This window comes from Solanum verrucosum, unplaced genomic scaffold (assembly GCF_900185275.1).
Source record: "Solanum verrucosum unplaced genomic scaffold, falcon-dt-bn FXZP01000214.1, whole genome shotgun sequence".
In the NCBI taxonomy this organism is placed as follows: Eukaryota; Viridiplantae; Streptophyta; class Magnoliopsida; order Solanales; family Solanaceae; genus Solanum; species Solanum verrucosum.
In genome coordinates, this window is record NW_026020059.1 from 2,484,415 (window position 1) to 2,500,287 (window position 15,873).

General features: G+C 35.6%; 1 protein-coding gene across 1 annotated transcript; it reads right to left on the reverse strand.

Annotated features, from left to right (window-relative positions):
• Positions 1–14,814, reverse strand: LOC125823295 (adagio protein 1-like). The gene is made up of 2 exons (XM_049502688.1): positions 14,234–14,814; positions 1–1,989 (listed from the first exon to the last, which is right to left on the reverse strand). The coding sequence occupies exons 1-2, from the start codon at positions 14,500–14,502 to the stop codon at positions 375–377; spliced, it is 1,884 nt and encodes a 627-aa protein (XP_049358645.1). The 5' UTR covers positions 14,503–14,814; the 3' UTR covers positions 1–374.
• Positions 14,815–15,873: the final 1,059 nt, after the last annotated feature.

Here is a 15,873-nt window from a genome sequence, read left to right on the forward strand (position 1 = left end):
TACTGCAAATCATTACCTTTTTTTTCCTTTACTTTTTCTATTTTTACATATTCTCCCAAAGGGGTTCAAATTACAGGACTTGAACAACACACATATCCATACACAATACAAACTAACCTAAGAATACAATAATAATCTACACATCTATCAAGCTACACCTAGGTGAATATTCAAGTGCATCAAGCGAAATCATTCCATGCAAACCTTAAGCTCTCAACAGGACCATAAGAGCTACACAAGAATAAACAAGCTAATCAACTCTGCATTTGGTGCAATGCAAAAACCGTTTGCACGGGAATTCCTTATTTCTTGAGACAAAATTTTCATTGTGAATTCAGTACAACACCTTCTCTTGATTATTACCTTTCTTTTATTCATATAATAACAGAGCTTGCTAAAGATAGTTCATGGATCTCACCGAGCATCCAGTCTTCCCCAGTTTGACCTCCAAGGACTATTGCTCTAGTTCCGCCAACAACACATGTATTATGTCCCCAAGCAATACTTGGAGCCCGACCAGTCACATTCAATATCCTCCATGTAGGCTTCTCTTCTGTTGGATCCAAAATGTAGAGCTGTGATCCTGATTGGAGACCAGAAGTAATGGACCCACCAAAGACCAGAACTCTGCCACCAGGGAGACTTAATGCCACATGATCAAGCCTTGGGGAAGGAGCAAGGCCTCCGGGATTTCCCGCACCAGGCATTCCACTTCCTGTAACACATCTCCAGCAGGGTTCTTCCTCACTGAGATCCAAGGTAAACACATCACTTGATCGAAAACGCACAGGACCACTCTTGGCAAGACCCCCAAACATAAGAATTTTCCTGCCTCCATAAACAGACAGTGTGTGGCCCAAACGAGAAGGTGGAGTCCACGTCACTGCTATCTCACGCCACACAGGCTTCTCCATAGACAGATCAAGCAGGAAAGTATCATTGAGAAGTACACCAGAATCTGTACAACCACCAGAGACTATCAACTTGGTCCCATCCAAAGTACAGGAGCTGTGCCAAGATCTTGGAAGCGGAGGTGCCAAGCTAGAGATTTCACGCCATGTTGGTTGTTTGGCATCCAAATCCAGCACAAAGACGTCATTCAAGAGACCCTGCCTTCCATATCCACCAAACACAACGAGATGAGATCCATTCACACAAGAGAGTGTGTGCCCCCAACGTCCAGGAGGAGGAGAACTGACTTTGACATATTTCCACTCTGGATTGCTGGAATTCAAGTCCAATACAAAAGTATCATTCATCGGTTGCATGTTTACCCCCTCTCCACCAAAGAGTACAACACGGTTCCCTACTGCACATGCACTGAAGTTGCAACGTGAAGGTTCAACAATACCTCCAACAGTTAGCTTCCTCCAAGCTGCTGCTTCTAGAGTAGTTAATTCTCTAGCCAATCTACCCCAACCCAGTCTCTTAGCTCCTGGCACCGCTTCTAACACACGAGTTGTTTCACTACCCCATGCATTCTGACAGACCATACGCCAAAGATCTTCATTTTTTGTCAGCTCATAAAGTCGTGTAGAAACAGAGCCAACAGATGCAATATCTCTTGGGGTCAACAGTGAGAGAATTTTGAGTGCTAGGACCTCATCACTCAACTGCAGTATACCACAAACTCCATGATTGTTAGAGCGGTTTCCTTCTGAGGCTGGTCCATAAAGAGAAAGACTAGAACGGTACCTATCCAATAGTCTTGTAGGCTCCTTCACCAAGGATCCTGGAAGTGGACCCAAATCAATATTTACTTCCTGAAAGTACTGAATACCAAGAATGTGAGTTATCGCTACACCATCCCCATATATTGGAGTCAAACGCAGTCTATTCATCATGGGAGATCCATCTTTTCTAAAATTTAACAGTTCGCCTTGAAATTCAATCCCTTGGTCAATGCATCTTCTAATTTCTGTTATTACAGTTGAGTCCACAAGAGGATGTCTTCGTTTGGCATATGGGCCTCTACATTGCAAGAAGCGACTGGCAAAAGAAAGAAAAACCAGAAGTGCTACAATGAGTGTTTGAAGTGGTAATAAAGGATAAAGAAGGCACAAAATAAAGAGGCTTTCACAACTATGAAGAGACCGCAAAATAATAACATCAGTAAAAGTAACTACTCGAAATTTTATTTTGAGAACCGCTGTATATGCCCTCGAATTTCCACATAGAAATCTGAATCATGACACTAAACAGCTGTTTCTAAAGTACACTGGTAGCACTATGCAAGTGATTACAAATCACATATCTTCTGATTTTCAAAGCACACCTTCTTCCTAACATTTTTCTCTTATTTCATTTGGGATACTAAAATATGCTCCTTCCTCCGTTTCTTTATGGAAACTCCCTTTCTTTTTCTTTTCTTTTACTTTATGTGAGGGACTGGCAGTGGTGTCTAGAAGATTGCAGTTAGTTGCATTGTTACAGATGGAGTAACGGAGAAAACACATATATCATCCAAATTCACAAGAAAGCCCACTTTCAATTTTTCTTCATAGCAGAAACTCAGTTTGGGGAACGATAACCATAGGGATGAGTAAAGCTTTACCTGATTCAGGTTCCTGAGAAAATATATGAAGCAAGATGCCACAGATAATTGGTTTTTACAATGATGATCTGTGACAACCTGGGGATAGAAGAAGATATTTTAAATATATAGCACTGGTAGGGGTGTAGGCCAGGGTCGTTTCAGGATGAAAGGAATGAGGACATCAAATTTCTCTAGATCAGCGGTGACCCCGCCCCAACACTCATTCACATACAGTTTCATAGACCAACAATAACGTACTTATTTCAAATTTCTAGGATTAGTACCAACATGTCCTCATTCCTTTCATCCTGAAACGACCCTGGCCTACACCCCTAAAAGAGGAAAAAGAAGGAGACAAACACCAACTAAGAAGATGGGCAGATAGAAAAATGCTATAATGTAACAAGGCTGAAACCTTAAGACTAGTAACCAGAGGTGTATCCAAGATTTTGATATGATAAGTGCACAATGACGAAAAAATGCATCTTAAATATAAATTTTATCGGTTTGACTTTTAGGTTCTTAATATGAACCATTAAATTTTAAAAATAATAGGTCAAAAATATATAATACTACTTGTTTTAAATTTTAATATACACATTTAATTTAATTATATAAAAAATTTACCATGCTAAAATTTTTAGGAATCTTTGATGTAACACACTTGAAAATTTTGAAAGATTAAAGGAAAAAAACAAAAGAAAAATTAGTTGAAACACCTAAAGTGTAACCAATAACCACTTGGGGAGGTGTTATTCAAAAAACAAGATAGATAGTATAAGATTTCAATTTCTATCCTCACCTAGAGAGGTGCACCTAACCATCATTGTATTTACACATCCATATTTAAATATTTTTACTTAAACATATAACACTACTATATATGATCTAGAGAGGGGAGCATGGGTTCACGTGAACCCACGGCACCCCCTCTAGATACACCCCTGCTAGTAACATGTTCCACTCCTCCATCCAGCTACCAACTACCAAGACAAGCTAAGGGATCAGTTCAACTCGACAAGAGGCAAATGCCTAGCATCAGAAAGAAAGCTGATAAGGCAAACTTCTTCATTAGCTAGCTAGTCTGCTGTAATTTTTTGTGCTGTCTGGTTTTTTCAGTGAGATATTATATCACCACCTAGAATGATAGGAGTTAGTCTACGGAGCAGCAGCATGCAGGATGGCCCTGGAGGATGATCTGGAGAACAGAAATTCCCTACAAGGTGAATTACTTCACATGGCTCTTGGCAAAGCAGGCAGTCTTGACACATGAGAACTTAAACAAGAGGAAACCCAATCTACGTTCTATTTGCTATCTATGTGAAGAACAGGTGGAGACAGTCAACCATCTCTTTTTACACTGCAAATGGATTGATCAATTGTGGCAGATGTTCATCCAAAAGAGGAAGATTAAGTGGACAAAGCCTAGGAGTATTATAGAAGTCCTACAATTCTGGAACAGGGATGGAAATGCAGGAAAAAATGAGAAGAGATGGAGGATTGTCCCAGCTTGCATTTGGTGGACAATTTGGAAGGAAAGGAATCAAAGATGTTTTGAAGGAAAACAGAACAATATCCAGAAGATAAAGACTAATTGCCTAGGGATTTATTATTTTTGGTGTAAGCAAGTAGTGATAGGAGATGCTGAAAATGTGTTTAATATTATTGACGGGTTGTAACTAGAAGATCCTAGGAATGATGTAAGTAAAACTTTTTGGAGGGGGACTACACTTTGATGTAGTATACCTGTGGATATATAGAAGTAATGTTACCTTTCTCAAAAAAAATAAACCCTCTCGCTCTAATCATTAGTTTTTCCCAATGTCTATCTCCAGTGGTCTCCCAAGATTGTGTAAGCTACAATTGACCTCCTACAACACAAGTTTATTCAACCACAAGACTAACAACTGCATTAACTTCTCAGTCCACCCCTTTTCCCATGTTTGAGCTGATCTCAAGCTTACACAAATAAAATTCAAGCTATAGAAATTATTGGAACTAAAGTGTTGCAGCTTCTAAGCTTTCTAGCTATTACAACTATGTTATCACAAAACAAAACACATCTCCAATTTATTCTTGCATGCAAAGCCTGACAACCGCATCACAATCATTTCACCTAGTATGAGACATGAATGCACGCAAAAGATAATGATTTAGGCGGACCAGAGTAAAGGAAGATAAAAAACTGTGGAAAATAAGTTGAGTAGAGAACAACGCTAGAATGATAATACAGGGAACGAGAAGAGAATTAGAGAGAAAAATTTAGAAGGTAGTACTCATCATCATGTCAGGTGTTATTCAAGTTCTCTAACCAAAGTACATAATGGTTTTATTTATAGGATAGTAAATTCCAAACAAGTTAAAAGTTTTTAAAACGAGGAGAACTATATGTCTACCAAAAAAGAAAATATCAGATAAAACAATTAAGACATAATTATCTCAAACTAATGAATAAAACCTTATTATTAACTAAACGAATAGGATCACCTCTGTTTTTTAAAACCAAAAGAATACTAAAATATATTAAGTCTAATGATATTGCATTTGTTTTAATTGAGTAAGACTCTTTACATTTTGGGTTACGGTTCATAAACGAGGTCTTCCACATTAATAAACTAATTTAGCCTATATAGGGCATGAGAAGAGAATTAGAGAGATCTAAATTTAAAAGGTATTATTCATCATCATGTCGAGTGGTATTCAAGTTTTCTAACCAAAGTACATAATGGTTTTATTTATAGGATAGTAAATTCCAAACAAGTTAAAAGTCTTAAAAACTAGGAGAACTGTGTCTTAAAGAAAAATATATCAGACAAAAAAATTTCTCTAACTAGAAGTCATATTTTTTTTTGGAGAAAGAACCAGAAGTCATAATTATCTCAAACTAATAAATAAAACCTTATTATTAACCAAATGGATAAGATTATCTCTGTTTTCTAAAACCAAAAGAATATTAAAATATTAAACATAATGACATTGCATTTGTTTTTATTGTGTAAGGATACTTTTGGGCTACGTCTTATATATGAGGTTTTCTACATTAATAGACCTATTTACCCTATAAAAAAAACATTGTATTTCTCTGTTCAGATAGACAATTCTCTTTCAATTGGAGCAAACAAGCCTAGACAACTAAGAGCTTATTTGAATTGACTTATTTTTAAGTCCTTTTAAACCAAAATAGTTTTTCAGCATTTTTTAGTGCTAGGGTAAAATCAAAGAAGTGCTTATAAGCACTTGATTTTAAGCTAAAATGATTTTTTTAAAAGAAGACAAAAGTCGCAAGTTAGGATCTAACTTATGAATTTTGGCTTATAAGCCAAAAGCCAATCCAAAAAAGGTTCTAAGATTACTAGTTTCCTTGGTCCACGTAGCATCAAGCAATGATCCTCCCATTGAAGAAGTTGTTCTGAACCGCCAACTTAGAGTAGATTGAATTTCATTTATACTGATGTCTCATGCAACGTAGTTACGTCCTCCAGCTTCCAAGAGAGATCAAAAGAATGAGGAATCAAACTTGCTTACTAAATTTTTTTGTTGTTATCAAGCTTCCTTACTATAACTTCTTTGTACTTGAATGATAACAAGATGTCAGTTGCGAACTGAAAAATGGATCATTTCTGGTAGTAGACATATGAGTTTCATCAGTAATGGGTGTTAAAAGTGAATTGGACTTAAGCTTTTGATACCAAACTAATGTAGCAGAGAAGGGAGGAATGCGAGAAGAATGGAGAGAACAAAAATAAACAAGAGAGGACAAAAAAGAAATAAGAGAGAAGAAAAAAAAGAGGAAGACGTAAGGTACTATTCAAAGTCATGTGTTATTCAAGACAAAGGAGGTATAGCCTAGTGGAAAGGACTCTTCACCTCAGACCAAAAATGTTAGGCATTCGAGTTACCAAACAAACAAAGTGGACAAAATCAACATTTGCCACCTTGTAAGGGGGTTTGAGGGTAAGGGCTTCCCATATAAAAATAAGGTCATGTGTATCAAAGTCTTCCAAATAGACAACACCGTGGTCTTATATTATGGAATGTAAAGTTCTAAACTAGTTAGAAGTCAAACTACTAGAACTCTATAACAAAAAAAAAAGATGAGACTACCTAAAACCTTCTCTAACTAAAAATACGATTACCTCTGACTAATAGACAAAACCTTATCACAAATTACAAGATAAGGTTATCTCCACATTATAAACAATCAAAAAAAAGATTATCTCCACATTATTTCTAACTAAAAGGACCTAAATAAAAATCACACATATATATTTCAATCACTTGATTTTTATTGAGATATATCAACGCTAGAAGTTCTTATGTATTAATAAATGCCGAGCATGTTTAGCAAAGTTCAACATGCACAGATCAAGGAAAGAAATAAACTGATGTACTGCCTATGGGGCAATCCTAACCAGGAACAAGATCTTACCTTTCATTTCATGTTATTACATAATTATTGGCTTCTAAATCCAGGATGTTGGTGTAGTTCCAGTTACATCTCCTACCAACCTTCAAGTACCCGTTTGGCAATAGACATTGCAAGCACTTCATGGGAAAAAATTGGCAAAATTTGTCTAGTTTTGGGAAATTATTTTGGCAAGAAAAACCAAAAATCCCAAAATCTTTAAAAACTACTGGTTTTGGAGTAAAAAAGTAGTTGTTGAGTTCTTTAAAATTTTGGAACTTACCCACAACTTTTTCATTTTATGAAAGAAGTCTATCTACTTATGACTCCAACTAGTTCTATCTACCCTTTCCCCTCATAAAAAGCACTCCTGATATGGCGATGCATGCTCGTTGTGAAGAGATTGTTCATAGAATGTGGGAAGATTATATTAAAGAATAGCTAGTTACTACCGTTGTTATTATTTATTTCTTTTTTGTCGATGGATCTTCGTAACAAATTGTAATTTGACGAATTGTAGTAGATAGTAACTGTGTTATTAGTACTTTTTATTAAATATCGCGTTATGATTTTAGGATAAGTATTATCTAGTTCATTATAAAAATGATAAAGGGTAAAAAATGCCCTTAAACTTTGTGAAATGAACAAAAATGCACTCAGTTTATAGTTTGGTCCAAAAATGCCTTTATTGTTACTTAATGGATCAAAAATGCCAATTTTCAAATAAGTATATTATTTATTTTCTTTTTACACACATTTTTTTCTAATAATTATCTTATTAACAAATGTTTATCCTACTTTAATTCGAAAAAAATAAAAATAAAATAGTTCTTATTGTATTATAATATTTTTTTATCGTTATCTAAATGAAAATTAATGATGGATTTATTATGATATTATCTATATGGCATATATTATCCGTTAAAAGGGTACATTTAAGTTATTCTATTTTGATTGATAAAAAAAAAAAAAAATCCTACATTTTCATTAGTTTAAGTGAGTTTAAAAGAAAGAAAACAAGAATAGGGTTCTTTAAAAAGTAATTTTTTTATTAGGAACAAGATGTGTTTATAAAAAAAAAAAACAATATATTTATTCGAAAAATGACATGTTTGACCCATGTAGTGACAATAGGGGCATTTCTGAACCAAACTATTAACACCAAGGGCATTTTCGGACCAAAGTATTGACGACAAGGGCATTTTTGTTCATTTCACATAGTTGAAAGGCATTTTTGACCCTTCTCCGTACTAAAAATGATAATAGTGTCAAATTTATGGGTATAAATCATGTAATGTTTTGTTTTTAAAAAAAAGTGAAATATGTTCCCGAAACTATGGCCAAATACATGTTGAAACTTCAATCCAAACTTCACCCAAATCTAGTTTCCCAAAAATATTAGGGAATCTAAGGCCAAATGCTAGCGAAATGTAGATGACTCTCAAAACATTCTTTTGCTGGAGTGATCATCATACTGTAAATAATTCTGTTCAGTTATTTTTATTTTATTAGCTCCTTAATTAGCATTTAGAAGGTCTCACTGTTCAGGAGCTAACTCTTTTTTGCTGCAGCTTGTAAATTACAGCATCTACTGGATGCATTTATTAATGAAATCTCCATTTACCAGGTCAAAAAATTATGGGTGTCTGTCCAGGTATTCTTAATTTAATCACACTTTATCCAAGCTGGAAAACATTTTAAACTACAGAGACTAACAAACCTAATGTTTCTCCCCAGACCCCATATATTCACCCATCAACTCAAATTCTCATCTTTCTAGTCCTCTTCTCTGTTCAGCATCCGCTACCTATACCCAGCGCCCTTTCAGCCCAACCAGTCTTCACATTTTACCCATACAACTCCAAAAGGGAAAATGAATATTCTCAAAACTCCCTTCTATTTTCCGACTCCCAGATTACATCCTAAAAGCACAATCGCAAACATGCAACTAAATTTAAAAAACGAGAGCAAGAGAGAGGGCAATGATAAGATACTCACATAGCAAAAAGTGAAGACCAAACTTAATTAGTTATTGACGTGCTTATTTAGCTACAATGATAAGATACTCACATAGCAGATCAATAAGTCAGAAAATTAAAGTTGCAGACAGTTAACCCTATATTAAAAAAATGGGTAATACTTTAGACAATACAATCCTAAAACAGAAACAATAGTTTCTCAAGTTTGATAGCTGTATCTACATGTTTCTTTTCATGGCAAGTCCGTTCTATTTCATCTTAGGTGCTTACTTGCAGACTGATGACAGAGCCAAGCCTCTTTTAGATATTCTTGAGAAGCACGTGTAGGATGGATGGCCTTAGGTAAATAAAAAGCCCTAGATCCCATGTTAGTTTCTTGCACCAATAATAAGTATGCCTCAATCCCAAACAAGTTGGTGTCGTCTATATGAATCCATATTAACCATGATTACCATTTGAATTCATTTGAGACCAAGATTATGTAGAATAAAAATAAAATAAAGAGTGCAAGAAATATTCTATATTTTCTACTAGCATAAAATCTCTGAAAACGAAAAGACTACTTGAAAAAATAGGACCCAATGTAAACATACTAACATATTCCCAACTAATTGTTCTTGTCCATATAGATCTTCTTTTAGTATGTCCTATTTCTCGCAAGTCTGCATGGATTCTAATAGATGACCAAACCATCTCAAGTAACCTTTCTCTCATTTTATCCTAATGTGCATGGTGGTACTTGCACCTTCAGGTGAACATGGAATTTTAATCTTGTCTGACCTTGTATGGTGTCCATTCAGTGCATATCCACAACACTCCTGTTGCAATGTGTCGGATTTCAGCAGCTCAACATTGACTCTCATTTAACATTGACGGTCTTACAATTGAATCATAAAACTTAACTTTCACTTTAGTACGCATCCTTCTACACAAAACACCCTGGTAGTACTTCTCCGCTTCTCCCTTTCAACCATCTTATTTTGATCTCATGTTCATTTCTTAATGTGAGCACAACTAGGATGAAACAAATCACCAGCTGATATCTATAGCTATCATTTCCTCCTCTCCATTTCTTGAGGGTGAGTACCAAATGCTGAAGCAATAACATCAAACTATTTTCTGGATAAGTTAAAGAAGAAGCAGAAAACTACATGAGCATCTCCAGATTAAATATAACTTTGCAGCGGCGCCCGTGCATATCTGTGCAATTCGCTTACACTCCAATACTAATACCGGCAATCCAATCAAATATTCTGTTGAGAATTAATAGTTTTCCGCACTGATTGCACTACCAAAATATACAAGAACACCCACCCTCCTCTTCCATAGATACGATGCAAGCTGATATATCTGTGTGATGATCCATGCTAAATTAATTGAACATCATCTGCTATATTTTTTGCCAAGAGTTAACACCAGAAACAACATACAAAAACTTTCCCATGTGGAAAGACAAGATCGGAATTTATGTGTCACCCTCATTATTTCCATTTGGGCTCTCAGCCATCAATTAGATCTAGACGAGCCAAAACGTTTAACTGCAATATTGAAGAAATATGAGGCCTAACGCACCACTTAGATGTACAAAAACACATCATGTGATCTCCACTCTGCCATCTCCACCTCAACAAACAATAACCACCAAAAATTAAGTCCATGATCATTACAAACTCGGGGGGGGGGGGGGGGACGGAGCCTTGATGGTAGGCTATTTGCTTAGTTAATTTTGTTTTAGGATGAACGTACTTCTGAGGCATTTACTCCATCAAAGTGACTTTTTTAATGATGGCAGCGTCGATCCAACTTGCATACACCGAGGCTATTCAACCAGATACCTGCTTCCTCTCACTTGTAGGAATTCCTAGGTAACTCTGCCAACCAAGATATAGGCAGATTGGAAGACATCACATAGCTTTTTCTGTCTCTGCTTAGATTTGAACCTGAAACTTCACGGTTCTTCTTCCACTTTGTTTACCATTAAGTCATATCCCTTGCACCGAAATGGCATTTCTCCGAGATTCGTATATGAACTTATTTTAGGTGGTTGAAAATCAATAATATTACAGGTTAAGCCATTTTCAGCACTCACAACTTGAAGCCAAATACTGGGCTACAGACATGTAGCTCCATTATTGCATTTTACGTGGTGATCGCATCTTTGCCTATTGCAACCAGATACATACACCATGTTTGGAGCTATGGTTTTGTTAAATAAGCATGTTTTCAAGTGCGGAGCTACCATTAGAAGAACTTAAATGCATTGGGATTTAGGCCAAAGGGTACTCTAAACATAAGCTCAACATTAGAAATTTTGAAAATATATGTGGGCCTAAATAAAGTCATCATTTATGTCTTTCCAAAGTTTTGAGGTGACAAATGGTTAAAGAGCCTACTGTATGCATCTTTTTATGACCAAAAAAATTATTCACGAAGGACACAAAAAAAAAACAACAAATATACCAGAAAATAGAAAACCTTACAAAAAGATATGATTTTCTACAAAAGTCAACCAATCTTCTATACAAATAGGAATCTTGTAGGTATACAAAAAGCACAGCTTCCTTCACACTTCACAAAATCATTTTCTACAATAAGGATAAGAGGCTACTCCTCAAGTATACAAAATAATTTTCTACTCCTTCAAAAGTTATCCTATTTCTCTCCCTCTAAACTTGTAAGTGCTAGATGAGCCACGTCCCACTCCCATGTCTTCTCTCCCGACTACTGAGTGTCCAACTGAACATTGGCTTTCTTTACATTGCATGGAATCACCCACTGAAGACCAAGCTATCTCGGGATGTCCCACCACAAGTGTGAAGCTACCTTGCAATGTAAAAGTAGATGATCCACATATCACCCAAACTTTGGCACATGAAACACCGACATATATTATCTCTCTCCATCAAATTCCCAACCGTCAAGTATCACTCCCTCATGGCTAGCGAGGTAAAAGATACAAATTTCTCGATACTCTAGGGATCCGCGTTGAGAGGTGTGGGAAAACTGACTCCTTTACTAGAAGCTTCTCATAAAAGGACTTCACAAAAAATACACCATTGTTTCCCACCCCTCATCTCAGTAAATCATGACAACCATGTGCAGTAAATTGTTTGTGAAACCTTTGATATCCTGCAATGTCCCAGTTTGCTAGTTTCTCCTAAATCTCAAATCAAAAAGAACTTCTCCACCTTTAGAAGGGACATACATGATACAAGATTGGGGAAGTGATAATATTTATACCGAGAAATGGAGGGAATGATGGGGATGATAGAATGTGTAATGGGAGAGGAATAAGGAATTCGGCATTGAAGTACAAGAAAGGTTAAGAAGAAAGTCTGGTGCAGGAAAGCAACGACAAAGATCAATTTCTTCATGTGGTGTGTCATGAAGAATGGAAATTGATGGAAGAACATCAAAGAAAGAGGAGAGCTATAGTGAGTTGGTGCTTGGTGGTAGAAGGTGTAAGGAGAGTAAAGAGGACACTGACCAAATCTTTCTACATAGGATTGCATCCTTGCTACTTAATATTGCTTGGTTTGCAATGAAAACAGTAATATGTAGGAGGATCCAGAAGATGAGCAAGAGCATGTTTTGGCTAGTATAAAATGAACGAAACAGGAGGTTGTTTCTCAGTGTTTGTGTGTATTATATATATTATGCGTTCCATTTTATTACATGTATTTGATGTAAATAAACATAAGTGGAGAGTATGAAGGGATGGGGACTTACTACTAACTTAATGTCAGATGTTCAAAAGGATCTATTATCGGTAGAAATTTCAAATTAGCTTGTGCTTACAATGGAAACTACTAGCCTAAGGTTCTACCAATGCTGCAGCAATACGATTTCCCCAATCAAATTGACTTAGCAAGATTAGAGCACAAGACTTAAAGAGTATATCTACTTTGGAAGGTATGGACAAGAACGTTGCCTTCTTAATTTACTGAAGTTGAACTTGATACTACCACAAAACTAGTTTTTTCACCACTCATATTGCATCATAGAACTCAATTCTTCAGCAAATAGGGGACACCATGAAAGATAGCATCACACAGTCAGAAATTCAAAACCAGGGAGTGGTGAATCACCTGTATGTATCATAATACTCAAAAGTTCTCTAAATTTTCCCCTTTTAACTGTTTGAATAAGTGACAATAAAAGAAGAAAGGAGCTTTTTAGAGCTGAACAGCACCTGGAATGAATGTCTAAGGATATGATCCTAACACAGGACAATAAAAATTCTAGGGACCTTTTGTTTAAGACCATAACAAGCATGTGATTCTTCCTGATATGCAAACAGAAAGAATAGGAATCAGGCATTGAAGCATTCCCAAAAAGGTGAGGTATTTTCCATTTTCCCTTTGCCATTGATCAGAATTGCTTCATTCTCTTTTCTGTTACATTTTCCCTTAGAATTCCCAGATGTGACAATACCAGGTCTGCAATACATCCATCATTTTTCTAAGCCAAGAAAATATAACCATCCTTTCTCATATAAGCAGTTGTTGCTACACAATAAGACATCTACTACACTTTTCAACTAAATTTACTTCCCGAATTCCAACAAAACAAAAGGAGGACAAAAGGAACAAAGTTAGTTTCACCCTTGCATCCAAAATCCCTGCCTTCTTGGCTGATTCTTCATAACAAAAGTATAAGCCAAATAATAATAATAAGAAGGAACAAATTAAACCGTTGGAAATTCAGTTGCGCGCAACCTCAAACGAAAGACTAGCAAGGTTACTTTACACAGGGCAGGAGATAAGGAGATATTTCGCAAAGAAAAGTCAAAACAGTTCCATCAAATAACTAAAAGTCAAGCCAGTGCATGCTGAGATAGCTGGTAAATGTCCAAGGAACCTACAGCTATCTCTTTTAGGCATACAATCTTAATACTTATCCCAATAAAATTAATAAATTAACCACATATTACTTCATTCCACCGTAATTGGTTTATCATCCCGCCCTACACTCTAACCCGGTAACTTATCCTTATCCAAACAAACTCAACCTAAACTATCAGTTACATAGGTTGATACCTGTGTTGTGCCTTTAGTTAAGCAAAACATGATTGATTGAGCTACAAACTTGCAAACAAACTGAGTCTTACGATGCTAAATCTATATACAATGGGCAACAAACACAAAAAGTCACTGATGCACACTCCAATATGTAGATCCAATCATAATCAGGTGTTTGTATTTTTCAGTAGGTATAATTCCCCATAAGACTTATTAAAGTAGATATTTTAATCTGAAAATCAAAGAGGATAGCAACAAAAATATACAACAAACTATAGATAAATTTTTTTACCAGTTTTGGCCAAGGACTTCTTCAGCACGGTAACCAGTAACCATCTCAAAAACAGAATTGACATATATAATGGGATGGTCAGGCTCAAAAACATCGCTAACAACAAAACCACAAGGTGCAGGTTGCAAAAGCGAGTCAATAGGGAAAGGCAAAGCCGAACCACCACCACTCAACATAAACCCTAGTTCCTCTAATTCTTCCTCAACTTCTTCCTCAATCACGCCATCTTCTTCTTCTCCACTCAAATCCGAATCGCTATCCCACTCCATCACGAAATTCGTCCCCTGTATATCTTCTTCTTCACCCCATGCTCGGGATTTGAACTTGAATTCGAAACCAAATGCTTACTCTTCCTTCCAACACCAATTTTTGGGTTCGATTGTGTTTTTAGGGTTTTTATGAGGAAATATAAAATGAGTGGTTGGCGAAATTGTCAGTTTTTTTTTTTGAAGAATAAAACAGAGCGATCCAGAAATGAAAGAATGTGCAAGGCGTGTATTCACCGCCTTTGGATGATATCGGCTGCAAAAACAAAAACAAAAAAAAAATCTTTCGTTTTGGGGATTTTCCGTGTTATCTTAAGCTTTTTTACCCAATACGCTATCCTTCATTAATTATGTATACGACAAGCAATTCATTTTTAATTTAACTTTTCCTATTGTTTTTGAATACAGAAAAGGGTCAAATATACTCTTATACTATTTAAAATAGTTTATATATATCATTTGGTATACTTTTGATTCATATATACCCTTTCCGTTATACTTTGACATATATATACTCCTAATTTTAACAAAGGGACACATGTCAGTTTAAGAATCAAATAGCTCATCCCTAATTTTAAATATCCAATTTCTTTGAAACCCACCCATTTTTCCGGATGACCCACCTTCAACCAAATCCAATTTCACAAGTCATCTACTTTATATAAAACCTCCATTAAAATCAGCCACAGAAGCTCACTGTGAAACTAAAGGAGGAAGTGAAACCTCCATTAAAATCATTTATGTTAAGAAAAGTTTTCCATTTTATATTGTGGAATGCTCTTGTTGGTGTTGGTTGCCGGAAGTTGAGGATTGAATCTAGATGATATTAGCTTTTCACTTCTTCCTTGAGCTTCACAGTGAGCTTTCACGGTGGTTAAGGCCTGATTTTAATGAAAATTTTAGATAAAGAAGATTTAAGAAAATGGATTTCCTTGAAGGTGGGTCAGGAGGAAATGGGTGGGTTTCAAACGAATTGGGTAATTAAAATTGGGAATAGGTTATTTGATTTTTAAGCTGACATGTGTCATTCTATTAAAATTAGGGGTATATATATGTACCAAAGTATAACGGAAGGGGTATATATGACCCGAAAGTATAGCGAATGGTATATATAAACTATTTACAATAGTACAGGAGTATATTTGACCGTTTTCCATTTTGAATATCTAAATTTTTTTAAAAAAAATATCGAATTAATGTAATTTAATTTAACTTTAAAATTAATCAAATTGACTTTCAAAAAGTGCAACATGACAATTAAAAGTGGACGGAGAGAATATTAAACATTTATTAATAGGAATAATATAGTAAAATACATATGTCAATAATTATTTTCATAATGAATGTACCAGTCAAATAGTGTCAAGTAAAAAT